We start from the raw sequence: 24,545 nt of genomic DNA, 5'->3' as shown, positions 1-24,545 counted from the left end.
AATGCAAGTTGATAGCAACATTAATTTTGATCATCAGGTGTCCACAGTAGTAAGGAAGGCCTTCTACATTGCACACCTCATAAGCAAGGGTATAGCATTCAAAGCTAAGGAGATTATAGCTCCCCTGTACTCGGCTATCATCAGACCAATAATAGTGTACAATGCTCCCTTCTGTATGTACTTCACCAGACATCTGCAGCAACTGGAGAGACCTCAGAGGTTTCATACCAAGAAAATTCAGGGCCTAAAACAAATGACCTACATGGACAGACTGAAGGCCCTATCACTTTTCTCATCATATAGACTGCTTAGAGGAGAATTGTGCCTGGCCTACAGAGCAGTCTCAGACCCTGCCTTGATGAAGCTGCTGCACATCCACAAATCCAATGAGACAAGATTCACTCACTCTAGGGACCTTAACCTAGCCTGCGATATTAACAGGACATGCTGGAAAGACAGTCATGTCTTCCAGAGTTTGCCACTCCTCTGGAACAAACTCTCAACTCATGTAAAACAGAGCTCCTCAATGACCTATTTAAGCATAACCTGGACAATTAGGTTCATAGGTTGGTACTAGGCAATTGGCCCTAGGGCCTATGCAGGCCTAGTCATAACAATTCCCTGGCTATTTCTTCCCACACTATTTACTTCCCTGGACCCCTGTCTAGCACGGCGACTGACGTGATCCCCGGGGTGAATTTCCTTTCTCTCATCTAATCATAAAGGTTCCTTTTGAACAGGGCGGTTCCCTATTATGAGAGCAAAAGTCCATTTAAGCGAATCTGTAAATGTCGGCACGTACTGCGTGAACTGGCATTACAGCAAACGTCCAAAACCACGAATTTGGAAATGTCGAATTATCATGGTTGGCCCGTCTGTGGTATAGCTCCATAAGGTAAGTGTGCAATAGTTATGGACCTTACGGTTAGGGTGCGGGTTAAGGTAAGTGCATAGACAGTTAATGTATGCAAGATTTAGTGTAGGGTTAGGAGTGGGGTTTTGGTAAATGTATGTATGTGGATTATTTATTTTGTTTGTTTATATTTTCATGGGGGAAGTGTGCGGTAGTTACAGACCTTAGGGTTAGGGAGGGGTTAAGGATAGTGCATAGATAGTTGTGTATGTGGGGTTTAGTGTAGGGTTAGAAGTAGGGTTTTGGTGCTTTACTTTAGGGTTAGAAGTAGGGTTTGGTTAGTGTATTATGTGGTTTATTTATTTTGTTTGGGTAGGTAGTATGTAGTGGGTGGTGGGGTTGGCTGACTATGACAGTTCCAGATTTAAAATTTCATGGTTTAGTGCAGTCGGTATTCTCGCGGTTCGCGCAATTCCTGTCAGTGTTTTGGTATTCGCTCAAAAGCAGTTTTGCTCTAGTAATATAGACCCAAGAGGGCCAACTGGATTGGAAACCATAATTTTACACAGGGGGCTTCACCTATGTCCTCTTAGATAGGGGCAGCTAGTGCTGATCTTAGATTCCCATGTAAACATAGACTATATATCTTGGTCCGGATCACCTTCAGATGCCCGAAACGCCAAACCGCCGACACACAAATCACCGACACCAAAAGACCGACAACAAAAAATACCGACAACGCAAAACACCGAATACCATTACACCAACACACTACACGTAAACAACACAGTACACTACATAACATATCCACTATCCCTAACCCAAACCCTAACCCTAAGGTCCGACACTACTGCACACTCACCCTACCTGCACCCTAACCCTAACTCACTTACCCACCCCTAACCCCAAGATCCGACACTACCGCACACTCACCCTACCTGCACCCTAACCCTAACTCACTTACCCACCCCTAACCCCAAGATCCGACACTACCGCACACTCACCCTACCTGCACCCTAACCCTAACTCACTTACCCACCCCTAAACCCACAGTCCCTCACTATCGCACACACACCCTACCTGCACCCTAACCCTAACTCACTTACCCACCCCTAAACCCACAGTCCCTCACTATCGCACACTTACTTGTCCGCTCCTGAACACTAAATCCCTCACTCTATCGCACACTTACCGAGTCCGTCGGGTTCTCACATTGTCGGTCATCTGCGTTGTCGGTGTTTTCGACCCGTCGGATTCCGTGTCGGTGAAATGCGATTTCGGGCATCTGAAGGTGATCCCTTGGTCCATATCACAACTAGGGTATAACATGGCAAGGCTTGCAGAGGCTTTAGGGCCAATAGCCTAGTAGCCTCCTTTGATCTTAGGATTAGATGCAAGAATTAGTTTGGACCTTTTCTCTGGATCCACAGACCACTGTTGGATCTACCACTGGGTTCCTATACAAGAACTTGTGGGATTCTTTCACCATATCGAACCTGATAAGTATCCTACGTGCAGGGAACTGTGAGTCTAGTTCCTGGGAGGCTGCCAGAGAAGCTTCCTCTGGAGCTCCAAGTATTACAGGAACAACTACTGTTTTAGGGGCCTCTAGGCCCAGCAAGTCAAATTACCATTTTCATGCCTTTGGGATCTTTTCTAATTTTCATTTATTGGCCTTCAATCTAGTGAAAGTCTCTCCAAAGGAAATCCCCTCTGAAAGGGAATTTGTGGAGGTGTTGTCTTTGGTGTCTGCATGATATCCAAAAGAAGAAGATATCTGAGAGGAATAATCTAATTCTTCCCCTCACTTTCCTGGGAATTCTCTATCCAAGCAGTGGACTGAATGCTCTTCCTACTGGAGAAGGCAACCCCAAACACTGAAAGTTCATCATCAAACTAAACAGCCTGCAGAGCCTTCAGTATACCCTGAGACAGGGAATACTGGGCGAATCTGAAAAACTGAGGGAAAACACACTCAGCCACTGTGAACTAAGAGTCTGCCTGGCAGCAGGAGATGGAGAGATACGCTTGATCTTTTGGGAATTTTTAATGGAACATGCTATGAATGTCCTTTCCTCTGAACAGGAATTCCTGACTTCCACAGCAAATCCTTCACCCTACTTCCTAAGAAGTATCTTGGAGGTTCCACTGTTGCCCTCTAAAACTACATTGTGGACCTCCTCCTCACACACCCAGGGATGAGCATCAATATATAAACATTCCTGTGTATTAGTCTAGATTCTCATAATGGGTGGCACTGTCATGGCAATCTGCATAGGGCATCAGCAGCAGCCTGATGAATAACAGCTGTTCAGTCCCAGGGCTGCAAAAGAGGTCTACATTATAACATTGAAGTCTTAAAACTTCGAATGTTATAATATCAAACCATTTTGATCGAAAGACTGTAACATCGAACACTCAGAATAGCGAATGTTTTCCTAGGGAAAAATTTGCTGTTCCGACAAACATACATACAACACAAGCACACCAAAATAAATAATCCACACACATACACTTCACAAAACTCTACACTAAACTATACATACACTACTAGCTATCCACTTACCTTAACCCAACCCTTACCCTTAGGTCCATAACTACCGCACACTCACCTTACCTGCTCCCTAAACCTAAGGTCCCTATCACACACTCACCTTACCCATTCCCTAACCCTAAAGTCCCTATTGCACACTCACCTTACCAGCTCTCTAACCCTAAGGTCACTATCGCAAACTCACCGTACCCGCTCCCTAACCCTAAAGTCCCTATCACACACTTACCTTAACCCGATCTGTTCACACACTTACCTTAATCCGGTCCGTAACCTTCGCTCCACAGTCGAGGAAATAGCGAGGCTGCAGAAATGGCCCACAGAATACTTTCCCTAGGAAAGTATTCAATATTCTGCAGCTTCGTTATTTTCAGCATTCAGTGCATAGGGTTCGATATTATAGCATTCGAAGCTTTAAGACTTCTATGTTATAATAGAGACCCCTGCAAAAGCACCTCACCAGGACATGAACCTTTCAGATGACCAGGATCTCTGGATACCATTGATGAATCTGTTGCATCCATAGCCACCTTCTCCTTTCCTTCTTTCCTTTGAGCAGAAGGTCAGAGGGAAAAGGAAACCCAGTCTTGCAAATGCCTCATCTTTCTTCCATTCAAAGTATTCATGCAGGGTATATGATCTACTTCAAAGGGTTTTGGGCTGAATCTCTGGCAGACTTCACAGTTCTGGACATTATGGTCCAAGCCCACACACAGAGAAAGCACAGTGAAAGCGGTAATCTTTGTGTGGACTATGTCTACCATAGAAGCAGCTGCCCTTCTTGTGGCCCCACAGAATCAACAGATACAAATAAAAATCTGTAAAACTAAGGAAAAGTATACATTCACCAAATGGGGTACTTACCTGTCTCTAGAACTCCACATCTGGTTAATCATGCAGTTTTTAGGACACTCACTGTTCTTGATGCAAGTCAAAATAAGACAGCTACAAAGACCTACAGTAAAAAGGTTCTGAGATGACAAAGGCAGATGACCACTTTATATAATGTACAAATATACCATAGTTTGGGTATATGCTACATCAAAAGGGAAAGATCCTGAGCTCTAGAAGTTGAGCTGGACAGATGGCAAAGTTATCAGCAGTGTCTCAACTATAAGGACAACTGCAAAAATTATCTACATAAAGAACATCCAAAGTTATGCCATGAACATAGCCTCTCTTATAATGAATAACAATCTCTCATCAGCCAGGTAGGAACTACAACTATGAGAGACTCTGAAGAAAGCTCTGAACATCAGTCAAGAAGTTGGATGCCCATACTTTTAGAAATCTATTAAAAGTACAGCAGTGGGGACAAATTAGCATAAATGTTCAAATGTGGTCACTGTCACAGTCAGTCAGCAATCTTGCCGCAGGCAATCAATGATGCCTAGCCTTACTTTCTCAGCTGAAAACCTTTGGCCATGGCTGGTATGAGTTCAAATTACATTGGACATCTTTAGATAGCTGGTATAAGGTGTCATCTGTCTATGCCATATTGGGTTCTTGTTTGCCCCTCATCAGGTTGATGCTTAGCTTAAATAAAAGTCTGCAATTACTAAAAGAATTCTCTAGGAAGGGTCTGTGATTTGGAATAAAGTTCTTCTGAGGAGCCTGAACTAGGAGATGTGAGGGAGACGGGAATAAAGATATCAGTATGGGAAAGGGGTAGAGGTATCAGAGCCCCTCAGCATCCCAACTAGTAGATGGAATGAATGGAAGAAATCAAGATGGAAACAGTAGCCAGAGTGGAATATTTACTATTGTGATGTTACCTACAAGGGCACAATGTCTTTTTCTTGTGGGTCACTGTTGCAGTCAAAATATTAGGGAAATTTCCCAAAGCTGAGCATGGCAGATTGCACGGTTTGCTCATTGCTGGGATAAGGAACAAAACTTGCCCTTTAGAGTGGTGGGTATAAGAAATGAAGCATGACTTTCAAAATGGCAGGGACAAATCTAACCCTTGCTCTGGACAGAACATCCAACCTGTAATGCTTTGAGATGGGGTGGACAAAGAACCAGATGGCTGCCTGTAGGATGTACTGGGCACTAAACACCTTTGAGTAAGGCAGTGGAAATTACTTTTCTCTTTGTTAAATCAGTCATGATTCTCCTGAACAAATGTATGTGGTATGCAATCCATTTAGGAAAAAGTATTTTTGTCAGCCTTTGTGCGAGGGGGGGGGGGGGGGTTCTACAAAGGAGAGAAACAAGTGTTCCAATTTTCTGGTGGCCTTGGTTCTTTTCAGATAATATCTCAAATACTTATGTATGTCTAAAAGCAACATCCTTACCCCTTTAACATGGGTACTGGAAGAGCTGGGCAGGGGAGGATGTGAGTGAGTGGATAACACTGGCTCAGCCCATTCAGGAGGAAGGGGTGGGGGGTTCCAGACAGCTATGCTACAGTGCAAGTAGAGCTAAATGTAAAAACAACCTGAACTGTTGGGCCATGCACGTGGCCGTCCCAAGCCAGTGATATGAGTGTGTGTGTGTGTGTGTGTGTGTGTGTGTGTGTGTGTGTGTGTGTGTGTGTGTGTGTGTGCTTTTCTCCAGTATCTTAAATGCATGCATTTGTACACAACGCACATGTTTAGCTTCATAATTTCGATCAAAGCAGGTTTCAGCTCTAACTGTTCAGTTAATACCTCTGAATTTTTTATGTTTCTTTATGTGGTAGCAGCTGCAGTCTTTGGCACAGGTCAGCTACACAACAGATAAATGTGAAATTCATCAAATCCCATTTGGTAAATAAGTACTTGAAATAAATACAGTTTTAAACACAGGTTTGAGCAAGTCCAAGGCTATTGTGTACACATTTTAATTACATTCTTCAAACTGAAGTTCAGCAGAAAGGTTAAAAATGTATGCTATTACATGACTTCCTGAACAGAGTTTACAGTAAACTCAACTGACTGGGAATTATTATAAAATAAATGACTCTATGCTCTATTTTGATGAACAGTATCATGCCCTCCCCCATGAAAACAGCAGTAAACATGGAGGGTGTTGCTTCTTAGGGCCTAAATTAGCCTTCTGGTAATCTAAGCGCTTTTGTCAGGAAAGGTCACTGATGTCACATGTAGACACCATCTACTATACTGACAGAATCAAAATTTTACTGAATTTTACCAGTGGTGCAAGTATGAATCCTGTTTACTTTTACTAAAAAGTTTTAACTAAAACTATTTGTCAATATAAGAAACATGACAAAGAACAATGTTGCCAATTTCTCTGTGTTGAAATATTTTAACCTAAGATGCTCACCACTCTTTGCCTTATTTTCCTCATTTCGATTAATCAGCAGAAACCTTGGGCTCTCAGGGCAGAATTTCAGGGCAACACACTGGATTATTGCAGGAATGAATGGGAAGCCAAGGAGTACTGGCCAGAGATCAGGAGTGCCCATTAAAGAATCAATGCCAAATATCTAGGAGGAAATAAAAACAAAAATTATTTCAGTGGGATGCAATGCACCTTTTTAAAATAATACATCTGCACAGTGTAAATGGGGGGCAGGGACCTCCCGTAAGCATTTTAGGCAAACTGTCAGCAGATAGTACAGTTGTGTACACTTACCATAAATGTAGATGTTCGAGTGTATTCACTGTTGCAGTCATCACACTTGGCTTATCCTGCCAGGGGTAGCCCTCAGTTGGCTCAAACACCAGAGGTTTAGTATTTCTGTCGGTTGCTGTCACTCCAGGACTGGCGTCAGGTCGTCACTGGTATAAAATCAGGCAGCCGATGCCATTACATCAGTTTTTCTTGCCCCAAATGTCAGGAGCCCCCAAATAGGGAGCTAGGTTATGGTGGAAGAACACCACCAGTAGAAAGTAAATACCACAATTTCCGTAGGAAAACAGTTTTTTAAATTACTTTTCTCACTTGCTTAGAGAAAAACAGCTCTTGTACTCACTTTCCTCACTTATCTACAGGAAAATAGTTTTTTATTCAGGCATGTCCAAGTGTCAGCTCCCAGTGTTCTCTCCTGTCTATCTGATGAATCTGGGCATCTTGAGACAATGTAGAAATTGCCTCATGTACACAGACAACCCTCTCCTCCTACCACCCATCACTACAACCTGTGAGAGATGCACTTATCTAGCCAAACTGGAGGTAAAGCTCTCTCCAACCAAAACTGAACTTGTCAAGAGGAGAAAGTAAACATTTGCACCACACCACACATCACATAGTCTCACTAAATCTACACCACCAAAATCCACACATAGTACAACAAAAATATTCGTGGAGGCTCTCAATAATAATCTGTCTAAGCAACAGAGACTTCCAAAGCAGAAACACAAGCTACCTCCATCCCCCAACACAACCCAAATGACACATAGCCCACAGACTCAGTGTGCCACTCAAACACAGCCAATAAGGCAAAACAACGTACTCAACACACTAGTCATAGGTGACTATAGTCAGGCACACTGATGTCCCACTCACCAGGCTAAACAAGGAGAAGGTTACTGTCAGCTGCCTGTCGGGTGCCAGGATCTGCTACATAACCCATGCACTCAGATCACTCCACAACAAGTACAAATATGACTCTGTCATTGTCCATGTCAGTGTTAGTGATCTGAGACGTACCTCCCTGGACTACATGAAAACAGACATGGAAGAGCTCTCCAAGCTTGTAGCCCAGGCAGGTATGACCGTAGCCCTGAGTAGCATTCTGCCATCGCCCAGAATACCGGTGTACAAGGACAAAATGACTAACTTCAACAATTGGCTAAGCTTCTGGTGTCATTCTCAGGGGATCCAGTATCTGTCTGCTTGGGATGACATTGACGACAGACCATGACGTTTTGCCAGAGATGGTCTGCACCTGTCTTCCTTGGGATTCTGGATACTGGCTAAGGCTCTTGCCACTCCTATAGTGCCTTTTTTAGACAAGGTTCAAATGCCAAATTTACCACTGTAACAGGAACAGGCAAGCAAAAAGTGAGGGTAATGCTACTCAATGCTAGAAGTCTAAATCTCAAAATGAATATACTTGAGGCACTCCTTAAAATGGAGAACATCGACATTTGTGCAGTGACTGAGACCTGGTTTAGGGTTCCAGAGAGCACCCCTGCACTACCAGGCTATAACTCATACCACACTTTTCGGACATGTACCTGGACCGAAACACCAAAGGCGGAGGTGTGTCCATATTCATTAAGGATATCCACACCTCCAGGCTAGTTGCTCAGCATAATGCATCCGAGGTTATCCAAGTGCAACTAACTCTGGGCAAAACTGCAATCCAAATTGTAGCTTGCTACAGATCCCCCACGATGCCCCAGGATTCCCACTCCTCTTTTTCTTGATGTACTGGAAAATATTAGCGTTCAACCAAACACCCTAATAATGGGCGACTTCAACTACCCCATCATTAACTGGGAAAACTACTCGTGTACCAACTCCTTAGCTCAACGCTTTCTGGAATTCATAAACTCCAGTGCCCTGAATCAACTTATCCACACCCCACCAGGGGAAACAATATCCTAGACCTAGTCATTACCAACATGAGTGACTGGTGTTCCACACCTGAAGTCAACTCCTTGTTGGTCCGATCCAACCATAAGCTAATCACCCCTGATATCCATATCCCACCCCCACCCCTCATTAAGGAAACCACGGTAAAAAATTTCCCCAAAGCCAACTTCATGCATCTTAAGACAGAAGTGGTGAACCTCTTGACAACCATGCAGATGGACAATACAGTTACAACTGCTGAATATACATATGCACTCTATAAGCACTTACACGAGTGCATGGATTGTGCTATCCCAAACAGATCCAAGATGCTATCCTCCAAAAAAAGGAAGCCAATCTGGTGGTCCCCTGCCATAAACAAACTGTACAACAGAAGGAAGAAACTGTTGCAAAAGAGAGTAAAACCCCATGAGTGGAGGAGCTCCCTGGTCAGCCTCAGTAAGAAGCTGAGATCCCTTATAAGATCCTCCAAAGCTAGCTATGAAAACAAAATTGCCACTAATTCTAAGGACAACCACAAAGCATTCTATAGCTATGTCAAGAATCTTGATGGCAACACCCAGATGTGCTCTGAGTTACAGCAAAACAGCACGAAAATTACTGAATCAAGTGATATTGCCAACATCCTGGCAGATAGGTTCAGTGCTAACTTTACCCCCCCTCACCTCCTAAAGGACCCATATCTATACAGGAAGAATGCAGAGTCCCTGTAATCACAACTCCGCAGGTAAAAGCTGCACTCTCTAAAGCCAAAAACACAGCATCCATGGGACTGGACAACATCCCAGGCTGCGTTTTACATGAACTTCAGAATGAACTGGCTCCCCACCTAAGCACCATGTTCAATAATAGCCTCGCATCAGGCTTTGTGCCCACTGAATGGCGCACAGCAACAGTTATCCCACTCCACAAAGGGGGAGCCACCACTGATCCCAGGAACTATCGCCCTATTAGCCTGATGAGCCTGGTCTGCAAGGCCATGGAACGTATCATCATGGAACTCATAAACAAAGACATTGGTAAACTCCAAACTCTGGATCCCACCCAGTTCAGGTTTGTGAAAGGCAGATCATGCCTCCTGAACCTGATCGACTTCTTTGAGGCAGTCACCAAAGCCGTAGATGAGGGTAAGGGTGTTCAAACAGCCTATCTTGACCTCACCAAGGCTTTCAACACCATCCCCCATTCTGGAATTATAGCTAAATGCACTAAACTAGATATAAATCCCTACGTCACAAGATGGGTTGGCAACTGGCTCATTGACAGAACCCACACTGTAAAAGTTGCAGACTCCAAATCTGACCTCAAACCAGTGACAAGTGGGGTACCACAGGGTTCAGTCCTGGGACCTCTCCTGTTTGGTATCTACTTCTCTGAAGTACAGGCTAACACAGAAGGCCTCTGGCTAACAAAGTTCACAGATGACTGCAAACTAGGAGCCATAGTCAAGTCCCCAAATTATGTGGACATCCTGCAGAAGGGCCTCGCTGAGACAGATGCCTGGTGTCAGAACCATTGCCTCAAGCTCAATGCCAAAAAGTGAAGTGCCATCCCCTTTGGTAAAAACTCTGTACCCATGAACTACCACATAGGCAGCAATCTACTTAACACCTAATGTGTGATAAGAGACCTTAGGATCCAGGTGGACAGTAGTCTCTTCTTTGATAGTCACATCACTACAGTAGTCAGGAAGTCCTTTTATGTGGCACACTTCATCATAAAAGGGTTCTCATCCAGGAAAAAAAGAGGTCATTGTTCCCCTCTACTCGACACTCATTACCAGGGGTGTCCAACCTTTTGGCTTGCTGGGGCCGCGTTGAGTGAACAGAAATGGTCTTGGGGCCGCATATAAAATATATCATATAGTTAACTCTTTTGTTGCTCCGGAAGACCACAGTCGACCTCCTGCCTGCACTGTAGGTGTATTTGAACAATGAATAAATGTAATAAATGCCTAATATTTGCCTTAAAATTCTAATTATCATTCTAATTCTTCTCTAATCTAACATTTAACTCTAACATCTTAATTAATATATCTATCTATCTATATATATATATATATATATATATATATATATATATATATATATATATATATATATATTTACAATAAACAGATATTCACTACAGCACTAGCATTTCTCACTGGGAAAACCATTCCAGCAGTCCAACTACGTAAAATGTCAACATCAGCAGCCCTACAATACTATAATCCACAAAAATAACTCAACAAATTTGCAATAAAGTAAAGAATTCACATTACTGACTTAATAAAACAATTCTGAATAAGCTACAAGAGGGTCTCACCCAAACAAATAACTGGTGCCAGAAATATGGCCTCAAGCTAAATGCCAAAAAATGCATCATCATGTCCTTTGAGGAGAGTGATGTCCCCATAAATTATCACATTAATAACAATGTTGTAAGCACGCAGTAAGTCATATGGTACTTGGGCACCCAGGTTGATAGAAACCTGACTTTTGACCACTACGTTGTCTCCGTTTTAAGGAAAGCTTTTTACATGGCCCACTTCATTAGTAAGGGTATCTCATCCAGGGACAAGGAGGTCATAACATCTCTGTATTCTTCCTTTACAAGAGCCATTATTGAGTGCAATGCCCCTTTTGGCATGTGCCTCAGCAAAACACCCTGCCAAAAGAAAGACTACAACCATTTCTGACAAAAAAGGTCAAAGGACTAAGTTCACTTACTTATCCAAACAGACTAAAATGCTTTTTGCTTTCCTCTGTCTCTCACTGGCCCCTATAAATTTCATCATTGGCTTGCTTTCCAGGCTACGAAAGATCCTGCCTTAAGAGACGTCCTCTGCCTCAGAAATACTGGTTATACTTAAAATGCTCACTACAAAGACCACAGCCTTCACTGCAACATAAACAAGCCACTTTTTATGGACAGGTTCTTGACATAAAAACCTTCAACTTCTGTAAAAAGCTCCTCTCATGATCAAACAATATAGTTCAGCAACACGATAGCTGGATGGACAGCCATAAATGCAGTCCTTGGGTAAGTAGCATAGCCTTCATCAAACCAGATGGAAAATCCACATACTAACCTTTCCCAGCTGGATGGCTAAGATCTAATATTGGTTACTCAAGTCTAGTTGCCCAAGAAGAGGGGCATGTTTAACTAAGAATTCCATTTGCAAAATTATATTCAGTATACATATTAAATCTCTCTCTCTTACACACACACACACACACACACACACACACACACACACACACACACACACACACACACACACACACAAAAGCCCCTACTTTTAAAATAGGCAACCTCAGTAATCACATGACACCAACTCACTGAATGAAATTGTCTGGAAGTCAAAATATCTGAAAAAAAATCATAATAGAGATGGATTCATCCATGCAATTTCCAACCACCAAAAGGACCATCAATAAATCAACAAACAACTGCTCAGCAAAAAGTAAATCAATAAGAAAACCATAAACTATAATGCTGCATACTGGTGTAAACATATAATTTGTGTCAATCCCCAGGTTAATCCATACCAAAAGATTGTTTCAGAGCTTCAGCTATGTACAAACAGCTTTCTCCTAAAAACTTAACTCATTGATATTTGCCTTGCTGTAATTATAACTGTAAAAAAAAATGTTTTTAAGTTTATTCTGTACCGCAATGATTCTCACTGTTATGAGATGTAATTTCTGCCATATTGTATGAGTACTACATCCATAATTTGCTGTCTCTCTCTCATGTATTGTATTATATTGTTTTGTGTTATTTTTAGAGCTTTTCTCCCCGGGCCTCTGCTGAAAATGGACCTGTGTCCAGTCGGACTTTCCCAGTAAACAAATGTAAAATAAAATAAAATAAACAAAAATAAACTTCCCTCCAATCTAAAGCCATTTGACATTCAGACATTTTAATTTGTGCAGAAGTTACTCACAGACTGACAGTTTACTGAGCTGTAATGCTGACCTTCGCTTTTGAAAAAAAACAAATTCCCAGACTTTGTCAATAGTTCAAAGTCTCGAGAGGATTATTTATTTATTATATATTTATTTATTTTTGGAAAACATCTTTAAAACTGTTAATCTGATTACACACCCAGAAACACAGAAAAGTTATTGTGATTATGTAAACCACAGACTGCTGCAAGAAATCAAAAGTCACATTAGCACTCTATGCTTATGTCCGAACAGATGAATCATACCTGTCAATTCCAAAAGAAGTAAAGTAGCTTAATAAGAAGATTATTTGCAAGGTTACATGGCAGTTTATATTGGAAATAAGCAGAGATATTAAAAAGGCTCTGTTTTTCATAATTATGCCGAAAAGTCTTCCAAGGTAAATACAACTTCTGATTTAGTATGAAACCATACCTCTCAACCTTAGAGCAAGAAATCTGGACAAAGCGAAAAATAAAAGTGGAACACAGGCCCAAAAATAGTTATGCATCACAGACACCATTGAAACAACTGTAGCTGCAAACATTATACATCACTTATAATCTTTCTATCCCATTATTGCCAGTTAAACATTATATGGCTCATTCAGTCCTGCCTTCTTTTGCATCAAAGAAAACCATGCTTTGAAATGACAAATGCATTAAAAATAATAAATAAAACACATTGCATCAACATCCTGCAACTTCCTACCTGCAAGCAACCACAGAGCCTTCATTGAAACTAGGGCTGCTTGTTTCCCCAGAATGACAGCTCTCCCTAATTAAGTCGAATGGTATACAATCTACCAGTATCTGGACTACCTGAAAGAAATTAAATTATGGCCTGTAAACTGAAAGTACACTTTGTTTAATTAAACTATATTTCTAAGCCCACTTACTATATTTTTTCAGTAACATCCCAATATCCATTTCCAGGTCACTTTACAAGACACTGACAGTGGTAGACTTGGCATCCTTCAGAACCCCACAGGCCCACGCTAATACATTGTCCATTAAATGTAAATATCCATCCACTGTAAATGGCAAGAAGCTATGTCTTAAAAAATCTACTTCTGGCATGCGTACCCAAGTATTAGGTTTTGAAACATAGAAACATATTCTCCACAGTCCGTAAGTCTCTGTTTTTAATAATCGTCTACTGCTGCAGCACTCCCAACACATAAGCACACACATACACACTAAAATCCCCAATATTTAAAAAATGACATTGTGCCAACTTGATTTGCCAGTATTGATGATCCGCCAAAGCTATGCTTACTGTTGTTCAATCTACCACTGCTTAGAACCCACCAATAAAACAACAGTGTGTGTGTGTGTGTGTGTGTGTGTGTGTGTGTGTGTGTGTGTGTGTGTGTGTGTGTGTCTTTTCCCGGTTAGGGGTCGCCACAGCAGAACTCCGGTCCGCTAATGATTGGCAGTAGAGTTTTACGTGCTGGCTTGCTGAGCCTAACGCACAACCTTCAACGAAGGAATGCCCATTCACGCATGTTGTCACACAGTAGACGCTCTAACTGAGAATCGAACGGGCAACGTCTAACTGTGAGGCGACAACGCTACCACAGCACCACCACCGCAGTACCAATGAAAAAACAGTACTAGGTGCTTTTTTGTTTGTCTGAAAAAACAATACAATTTTATATACTACAGACCCACATAGTTAGTCCACTATTGATTCATTAACCTTAGGCTGCTGTCTCATTCTTACTCCCTGGAACTGCATTACCTTGGATGACTACTTTTATTTCCTAAGCAAAAGACACAAATTGGAAGATGAGGCAAAAATCCAGACATTCTTTGAAAATCCATACAGTTAAGAGGTATGAGTTCATGTTCAATACAACACTCTCCCTGTCAGGAAAGCCGCAATTTAATGAACATAATGTATGATGTATTTGTGAGCTAACTTGTTTGTGTTCAGTAGGTAGACTGATCATTGTTAGCCTCTTTGTGCATGCATCTCTCTCTGTCATGCACACATATACACACATACACACACACACACACACACACTCTTCTTCTACTTTCACGCACACAATTCTGCTTTCATGCATGCACTCACTCACTCCTTACTTATCTATTAATACAGATAATTGCTGTCTCTTTCAAAGGCAACAGCGGCAAATCCATACACGAGTCCCTCTTGAGCGAGAACACACACACACACACACACACACACACACACACACACACACACACACACACACACACTGATTGTTCGGTGCAAAATAATGGTGTAAACACATGGACCCTTTTTTGGCTCAAAAACAAAACTAGAAGGGTGCTTTGGCGCATGCACACAACAACATTAGCATTACAGGTCACGGGAGCGAAAAACACAAAACAAAAAAAAGTGTTTTGGGGCATGCGTACATCGATGTTGCAGTTAGAGGTTGAGGGCCGCATGGAAGAGCTCTGAGGGCCGCAGGTTGGACACGTCTACATTAGACCCATTATAGAGTACAACGCCCCTTTTGGAATGTACCTCGCAAGACATCTGCAGCAGCTGGAAAGGCCACAGAAGTACCTCACAAAGAGGATTACTGGCCTCAAACAAATGCCCTACACTGACCATCTCAAAAAAACTCCAGCTTTACTCCGTAGCATACTACTCCGAGGTGATCTCTGCCTAACATATAAAGCTATGTCAAACCCAGAGCTGTTGGACATGCTACACCTAAAGAAATCCCAATCCCTCCGAGCTACACGCTCTAGGGACCTAAATCTTGTCACCACAATAAACAGGACATGCTGGAGGGATAGATTCCTGTCCCAGAGACTTCCCATACTCTGGAACAGGCTACCCATCTATGTCAAGTAAAGTTCTTCATTAGCACTCTTCAAGAAAAATCTTGATGATTGGATGGTTAATAGGAAATACACCCCAGGGATCACGTCTGTGTCTCTGCTCGACAGTAGCACAGGAAAATAACTTTCTTGGGTGGTGTAAGCCAGGGAACCTTGTTGGCTAGGCTTACGTAGGCCCTTGGGCCAATAGCCTAGTACCTACCTATGAACCCTGGAAGGAGTGAGGAAGACAGAGAAAGAGAGAGAGACAAGGGAGATGGAGGGTGAGAAACCAGGACTGCAACAGTGAATACACTCGAACATCTACATTTATGGTAAATGTACACAATTGTACTATGTTCTTCATGTTTCACTGTTGCTGTCATCACACTTGGGTTGATTCCCAAAGCTGAAGAAAAGGGTGGAGGCAGACAAGAAGACTGTGGGCTGGCTAGGATGCCCTGTAAGACTGTGGTTGCAAAGCCTGCTCTGGATTTGGAGAAGATAGACAGGTGGTAATGCCTGGTGAAGGTATGAACTGAAGTCCATGTTGCAGCCTCCAGGATGTCCCTGGTAGGGACCCCTCTGAGAAAAGCTGCAGAGGTGGAGGTTGCCCTGGTGGAATGCGTTCTAACCCCCTTAGGGGGCAGCTTCCCATGGTGTTTGTAGCAGAAATGGATGCAGTGTGCTATCCATTTGGAGATTGTTTATTTGGATATGGGCCTTGCCCTCTGCTCCTGCTGCAAAGCTGACTAGCAAACTGGTCAGTTTTCCTAAAAGATTTAGTCCTATCCAGGTGGAATCTGAGCTGTCTGTGCACATCTTTCTCCCTTGTTTTGTGGGTTAGGGAAAAAGGTGGGCAAATGAACTGATTGGTTGAGAGCCACACTGGACACCACTTTGGGCATGAAAGTTGGGTTGGTCCTGAGGGAGATCCTGTCAGCATGGAAAATGATGAAGGGCTCTACAGCCATGAGTGCTTGTAGCTCTGAAACTCTTCTAGCTGAAGTGATGGCCAGAAGCAAGGCTGTTTTCCAAAAGAGGAATTTTAACTCTGCTGAAGCTGCAGGCTCAAAGGGGGGTAGTGTGAGCTTTTCCAACATAAAGTTAAGGTCCAAAGCTGGGGTAGGAGCTCTTCTAGGTGGCCTTAAATTGTTAGCCCCTCTTAGGAACTGTTTGATGAGAGGGTGAGAGAAGAGAGGTGGCTCTGTGCTGTAATGAGCAGAGATGGTAGAGGCATGAATCTTAATAGAAGAGAAGGAAAGGCCCCTGTGTAGTGGGTCTGCTAGGTAATCCAGGATGAGAGGTAGGGAGGGCTGTGCTGTTTCAGCTCCTTTAGCCTGGATCCAGGTGCAATACCTTTTCTACTTGTCAGCATTGGACTTTCTAGTGCTAGGGTGTCTGGCCTCATGTACAACATCCAGGACATGTTTGCTTAGGCTGACAGCTGGAGGAGATGTCAGGAAATAAGCCAAGCTGCCAGGTTCAGTGTCTGCAATTGTGGCTGCATGAATTCTCCATTCTTCTGGGTCAGGAGTGTTGGGATCTGAGGTAGGTGCCTTGGTGGCAGGAGTGACAGACTGCACAGCAGTGGGTACCTGTGCTGGCATGGCCAGTCTGGGGCAATCAAGATTGCCCTTGGTTTTTCCTCCCTTATTTTGAGCAGTACCCTTGAAATTAGTGGTAGAGGGGAAAATGTATAGCTCGAGAGGTTTACCCACTGGAAGGATAGAGCATCCACTTTCCAGGCCTTGCTGTAAGATTTCCTGGTGCAGAATTTGCTGAGCTGGTAATTATTGTGGGAGGCAAAGAGGTCCACCTTTGGGGTGCCCCACTTCTGGGTTACAAGGTTGAAGGTTCTGTGGTCTAGCTGCCACTCATGTGGGTCTAGCAGGTTTCTGCTTAAGTTGTCTGCCTGTGAGTTTTGGGAGCCTGGCAGGAATTGTGCTAGCAGGTGACTTTGCATGGCTGAAGCCGTGTGCCAAAGGGTCATGCCGAGCCTGTAGAGAGGATAAGAGTGAGTTCCTCCCTGCTTGTTGATGTACCACATCACTGTGGTGCTGTCTGTTTTGATCATTAGAGGCCCCGGGGAGAGTAGGGGTCTGAAAGCTGTCAGGGAATGCTGAACAGCTAGCATCTCTTTTTGGTTGATATGCAGATGTATTTGATTTGGGCTCCAATGGCCCTGAATGCACCTGCCGTCCAGGTGTGCACCCAAGGCATAATCTGATGAGTCTGTGGTTAGGGTCTGGGCGGCGTGGGGTTGTGAGAAGGGAAGACCCGTGTTGTGATTGCATGCTGCTGCCCACCAAAGAAAATCTTTCCTTAGACACAGTGTTATAGGTATGAGAGTTTCCATCCTGAGAATGTTGACACCAAAGGCTTTTTAGGTACCACTGAAGTTTCCTCATATGCAGTCTGGCATATGGAATGAGTAGAATGCAGGAGGCTATGAACCCTAGAGCTTGCAGGATTTTCCTTGCAGATAACTGGGTTCTGGTGGCTAGTTGAGAGAAGTAGCCTGTCAGGTAGGCTTGTTTTTCTGGAGTAAGGAATGCCATCTGGGATGCTGTGTCCAGGTTTGCTCCCAGGAATAAATTTTTTTGAGTAGGGACTAGTTTGGATTTCTTTTCATTTGTAGTATACCCCAGGGAGGTCAGCAAGTCCTTTACAAAGGCCAGGTGCTGTAACAGCTCTTCCTGACTGTCTGCCTGAATCAGGAAGTCATCTAAGTAGGGATAAATTTGAATAAAGAGCCTTTGGTGTCAACACTCTCAGGACATAGAAACTATTATACGTATAATACCCTGTCTATGGAAAGATTTTCTTTGGTGGGCAGCAGCATGCAAACTATCAAACTACTCTCTAAGATGCTCTATTTTCCTACTACAATCGCTGCCCCTACAATACCCCTCCTCATTCTTCTCCCTCTGTACCATACCACCTCTTATACCAACCTTTACCTAAACCCTCCACATCAACCACCACCTCCCTACCCTACACATCATTTCCACAATATCTCTCCTTCTTTAACTCCCTTTCACCCCACCCTGCTCTCAACATTAAAACTCTTCCAAATCCCCACCAAATACTACAAACCTAAACCCACCCCCTCCCATCCATTCCTAACCAAACACACTCCTAACAAACTTATTCACCTTCTCTCCTACCTCAGCTTAGCAGGCGACATTCATCCCAACCCTGGACCAAACATTTCACAAACAAATAACCTTAACTCCAACAACAAACCAAAGTATAAATACCTCAAATTCCTCACCATCAACGTCCAAAGCATAGCTAATAAAATTACCCTCTTTCATGCCTGGCTTAACCATAATTCACCTGACATATTAGCCATCTCAGAAACCTGGTTAAAACCACACATAACTGACACTGAATTCCTTCCCCTCGGTTTTCATTCTCTCTGATTTGACCGCCTAAATAGAAGAGGTGGTGGTGTTGCACTAATCTACTCCAATCACTTATCCATCACTCCCTTCCCAAATCCTATCCCTTCCTTTAATAACGCTGAACTAGTATCTGGCATTCTAAAATTAAATGACCACAAAAGTATCTGCATCATCTCCCTTTACATTCTTCCTGGTAACAGCATCAATACCTTGGAAGACATCCTCTCTTGGACCTCCTCAAACATTAACTATGAAACCTATACAATGGGAGATGTAAATATTGACAGGCAAAAAAATCAGTAACCATACTCCCACCTTATCTATCAATCTCTTCAAATTTACTCGACTTATTAATTATACCACCAGGCCCAACAAAACTAACCTCACAGGCGCCATGCTAGACTGGATCCTTGTATCTCACCCTAACAGAACCACTACATCTGGTGTCACTCCCAACACACTAGGAGACCACCTCCCTGCCTTCACCCACAAAACCACTTCCTCTTTCTCCCACAAACTCTTACATACTCGCAATTTAACTAACTTTAACCCTTCCACCTTCTCTGACTCCCTCAAAAACACCAACTGGAACCCACTAAAAATCCTACCCCTAGACAAAGCCGTTGATTTCTTCAACTCCAAATTTCTTACTGTCCTAAACTCCCTAGCTCCTATACGAACAAAAAGAGTTAAAGCCAAGACTGCTCCTTGGCTAACTAAAGAAACTAACAAAATCATGCAACAAAGCGATAAATCTTGGAAAAGCTATCTACATCATAAACAACCGGTATTCCTACTTAAATACAAACAACTACGAAACCTAGCCAAAAAACTAGTCATAATAGATAAAAAATCCTACTACAACCATCTACAAATAAATCATGCAAAAAAACCCTAAACAATTCTGGAATTCCATTAACTCTCTCCTTAAGCCTGGTACAACTAACAACCCCTGCCTTGACACTAGCAAATCTGACCAAGAAATTGCCAAACTATTGAATACCTTCTTCACCTCTTCTATTGCTGAGCTAACCAAAACCTTCCCCAACAACACTCCCCCACCCCCCTCTGCCCAAGTTTCCTCTGCCTCGTCTCCTTCAACTCCTATCTTTGAACTTAAACCTGTGTCTACCTTCCTTATAAAAAAACTTCTCTCCAAACTCAAACCTTGCACCAGTGCCCCTGACAACATCCCCTCCTCCTCCTTAAAAACTGCCTCTGACAGTATTGCACTCCCTATCAGCATCCTGATAAATAGATCACTACTCGAGTCCTATGTACCCAAACTATGGCGCTCTGCTTTTATTCTTCCACTCCATAAAGGTGGCAAAAACTGTAACTTCTCCAACTTCCGCCCCATAGCCATCCTCTCACCCATCTCCAAAATTCTTGAAAAATGCATTCACCTGCAGCTCATGCCATTCCTAACCAAACACCAGCTGCTCTCTCCTACCCAACACGGTTTCCACCCTGGACATAATACCAACACAGCCCTTCTCTCCTTTCTACACTCTGTCAGTTCAGCTCGAGATTCTGGCAACTTAGTTTCATCTGTTCTATTAGACTTATCTAAAGCTTTCTATACCATCTCCCACTCCCATCTTCTAAACCATCTATCTAACCTCAACATCTCCCCAAAAACTCTATCCTGGTTTTCCAGCTACCTTTCAGACAGGTCCCAAGCTGTGAAATGGGGCCAAGCCTCCTCCAGCTTCCTTCCCACCCCCACAGGAGTTCCCCAAGGGTCCATACTTGGCCCTCTGCTATTTAACATCTTCATTAACGATTTCCACAAAGCCATTCCCAATACCAGAATTGTCCAATATGCAGATGACTCAACTTTGATCTGCTATGCCTCCAACCTTATAGATCTCAAGTCTCTAACTCAAACCGCCTTCTCAACCACTGAAAAATGGATGCACCAAAACCATCTCTCACTTAACGCTAACAAAACTAAGCTTCTTCTATTTACTCACTCTAAATCCACCCCCACTGAAAAAAAACTCATTTAACATTACTAGCCTAAACAACTCCACCATTGACATCATTCCCTCTGCCAAACTCCTAGGGGTCACCATTGATGAACACTTAAAATTCAATACCCACATCCAACTTAACATCAAAAAAACCCACATAAAACTCGGCTCACCGTACAGAAACAATCAATTCCTCTCCCCCTCTACTAGACAGACCTTGGCCACTACATATCTCCTCCCATCTCTTCTATATGGTGCTCCTCTGCTTACTAATCTATCTTCCACCCTAACCTCTAAACTGGAAGTATGCTACAATAAAATCTCCAAATTCGCCACCAAGTCAAATCCCCTCTCTCATCACTGCACCTCCATACAAACTTTAAATTGGCTTTATCTCCCTAATCAACTAGACTACCTCCAAATTGTCTCTACCCACAAACTAATATTCCAACCTACCAGCTGCCCCACACTATCCAATATTCTTCAACCATATACACCACCCAGACCCCTTAGATCTTCTCACCAAAACCTTATTTCCATCCACAAACCCATGCGCCCAGCTGGTCAACTTCTACTCTCCTTTTCTCTAGCTAAAAAATGGAACGCCTTGCCCTCTACTCTGAGGACATGTGACAAACTTTACTCCTTCAAAACAACTCCATTGCTACCTACAAACTCAAAGAAAATGTAACTGCACTCTTCATTCTTTACCTCCCAAACTCTCATCTTCCTTCTCTCCCAGCTAAACTTCATACATTGCTAATTTCACCCTTCATCCTACATTGTTAATGTAACTAATTTATTTGCTTCCAACCTTATGCTTAATGCCGCTCATCCTCCAGGACAATACTCTTTTAACATCCTAGTTACTTAACTATGAATGACTTCAGTATTGAATACTTTTACCAACTGTCTGTGGAATTCCACCTATTTTGACTTTAAAACAAATATTTTTTTTTCTTTGTATTTTAAGTTTTTGTATATTTTACTTGTATTTTCATTATGATGTAACATTGTACTGTGGAGCTTTTCTCCCCGGGCCTCCACTGAAAACAGGCTCTTGAGCCCAGTGGACCTCCCGGGTCACCAACTGGAATAAATAATAAATAAATAAATAAATATTCCTTTGTCTGCAAAAAGCAATGGCTAGAGCCATGCATTTTGTGAAAACTCTGGGAGCAGTGGATAAGCCAAACAGAAGCGCAGAGAGCTGAAAGTGCAATGACCCTGCCCTGAAACATATATTTCTTGCAAGAATCCCTGATTGGGATGTGTAGAAATTCCTCTTTTAGGTCTAGGGTGACTAACCAAGCATTCTTGGAAAGCATAGGAAGAAGCTGCTGGAGGGTGAGTATTTTGAATTTTGGTATCACCAGGAAGGTGCTTAGAATTGATAGATCAAGAAGTGGGGGCCAGGTGCCCTCTTTTCTGGGTACCAGGAAAAGCCTGGAATAGAAACCTTGGCCTATCTGATCTACAGGAACAGGCTGTATTGCCCTCATGGAGAGCAGGAAATGGACTTGTTTTTTGGCCTCTGCTCACTGGTTCAGAGGAAGATCTGGGAACCCTTTTGAGGTTGGTAGAGTGTGGAAATAAAATTTGTATCCATGGGACATTATGTTGAGGGCCCATTGGTCGTTGGTAATCGAGGCCCAGTTTTTTGCATGGAGGAGAGTTTTCCTCCTGGGGGCACAAGCAGGTGGGCAGAGGAAAGGGGTGGAGGTGTAAAGTCATTGTGAGTTCTTTTCATAAGGGGGTGGCTTAGGGCTCCCTGTTTTTGAAGTGGAGGAACTCCATTGCTTAGACCTCTGCAATTCCCTGGGACTGCTGTCTGGGGGTCTGCTTCCCTTAGGTCTTGTCTGAGCTGGCCTGGAGGGGGCCAGAAAGGACCAGTACTTGGTGGGGCAATGCCTACTGAACCTTGGAGGCTGGACCTGTAAGAAGTCTTTAACTGTCTGCATAGATTTAGCTTTTGCTTCCTTCTTTTTTAAGAACTCTTCTGCCTTGGTACCAAACAAATTGTCTTTGTTCAATGGTGCGTCCAAAAGTTTTGATTTGACATGGTCTGGCAAGGTCTGTTCCTTAAATCAAGCATGCCTTCTAAGTACAGAACCTATGACTGCTGCCCTGCAAGATGCTTCTAGAGCATCAAAGCCACATTGCAAAGTGTGTTTAGTAACTTGGCTTGCAGAATGCATAAGTTCCTGTATTTTTTATTTTCTGCACAAGCAGGTAAGGTAGATATTTTTTGTTTCAGGAGTTCCATGGTATGTTGCTGGTATTTCAGCATGTGGAACTGACAGTTTAGTGCTCTAATGACAAGAGTAGCAGAGGTGTATACTTTTTTTACCCCATCTGTCTAAAGCTCGGGAATCCCTGACCGAGGGGGTGGATTCCTAGCTGTGGTTGCTTTTATTCCTTTAGGTCCTTGAGGGATTACCTCTGGGTCAGCAGTAGGATTTTTGAAAAGAAATTTGTGACAGTCAAGATTCTGTAATACCTGTCAGGTTTCCTGGGAGCAGGAGGAAGGGTGCCAGGAGTCAAACTGGATTCCATAAAGATACAATCCGCAACATCCAAGACAGGAGGAATGGCTAAAGGTCTGTGCTGTGGTAAGTCTAAGAATTCCCAGAGTCTCTTTTTGGACTGAGGATAGTCCTGACATTTCCATTGGAAATGCTCCCTTTGAAGTATGTAGGGATTCACCAAATGAAAAATCCTCTGGAGGAGAGGCAGAAGGAATGGATTCCTCTGCATTTGAATCCTCATAAGCAGATAGATGTTGCATGTCTTCATATTTAGAAACCTCAGAGTCATCGGACTCTTGGTCAGATAAAACTGCTGGGGACAAGTCTCATTTTTTCTTTTGGAAGGGGTAGGCTGGCTTCCCCTAATAAGCATGATAAGGTCTTCTGCCATTTTAAGCATTTGAGACTGAGGCATGGAAGCAGGTGCCTGAGCTTGGGTCGTTGGTTTTTAGGCATAGTTCATACCCTGGGCCTTAGAAACTCGGTAGTTTTAGAAAGAACTGAAGACGTGAAAGAAGTTGTCGGTTTGTGTTGAGTATTTGTAGTGCAAAGAACTTCCTCGGAAGCCAGTGCCTGCTCAGCAGCTTCGCACCCATCCAAGGTAGAAACATCCGCAGGATCTTAGTTAAAGAAGAGTCTCGCGGCAACCGGATTCCGAACAGGTCTCAGTAGTGGCCTGCGAATCCACAGAAGAGGGCATCAGGGGCTGCAAAAGCACCTGAGGACCGGCAAACTTGCGACTAACTTAACGGAAGCATTGTTAGCAGTTTTGGACCTGTGCAGTCTGTCTCTGTCTTTATCCTTACGTTTTTTCGAAAGATCAAAGCCATTTCAGAATACGGAGATCAATAGAGAAAATATTTAGCTACAATAACAGCCCGACAACATATAGTTCTGGCGTTAAACAAAGCACAAAAGCAACAGTGAGGGATGTCATGGTCAGGGCCTAAACAAGTGACGTAGTAAGAATGGAAGTCTTGGTGTGGTATTTGCTTTCCACA

At 43.0% G+C, this 24,545-nt stretch overlaps 1 protein-coding gene across 1 annotated transcript in view; it reads right to left on the bottom strand.

Moving 5' to 3' along the window:
- The window catches only part of SLC2A1 (solute carrier family 2 member 1), a 582,025-nt gene that overhangs the window by 101,983 nt on the left and 455,497 nt on the right, over window positions 1-24,545 (bottom strand). The window contains exon 5 of the mRNA XM_044063044.1: window positions 6,675-6,837. Within this exon, the coding sequence (XP_043918979.1) occupies window positions 6,675-6,837 (163 nt within the window). The remainder of the gene's footprint in view (window positions 1-6,674; window positions 6,838-24,545) is intronic.

This window comes from Protopterus annectens, chromosome 2.part1, assembly GCF_019279795.1.
Source record: "Protopterus annectens isolate FY-2018-M chromosome 2.part1, PAN1.0, whole genome shotgun sequence".
NCBI classification, from domain to species: Eukaryota; Metazoa; Chordata; order Ceratodontiformes; family Protopteridae; genus Protopterus; species Protopterus annectens.
This window is presented reverse-complemented; position numbering and strand designations above follow the sequence as displayed.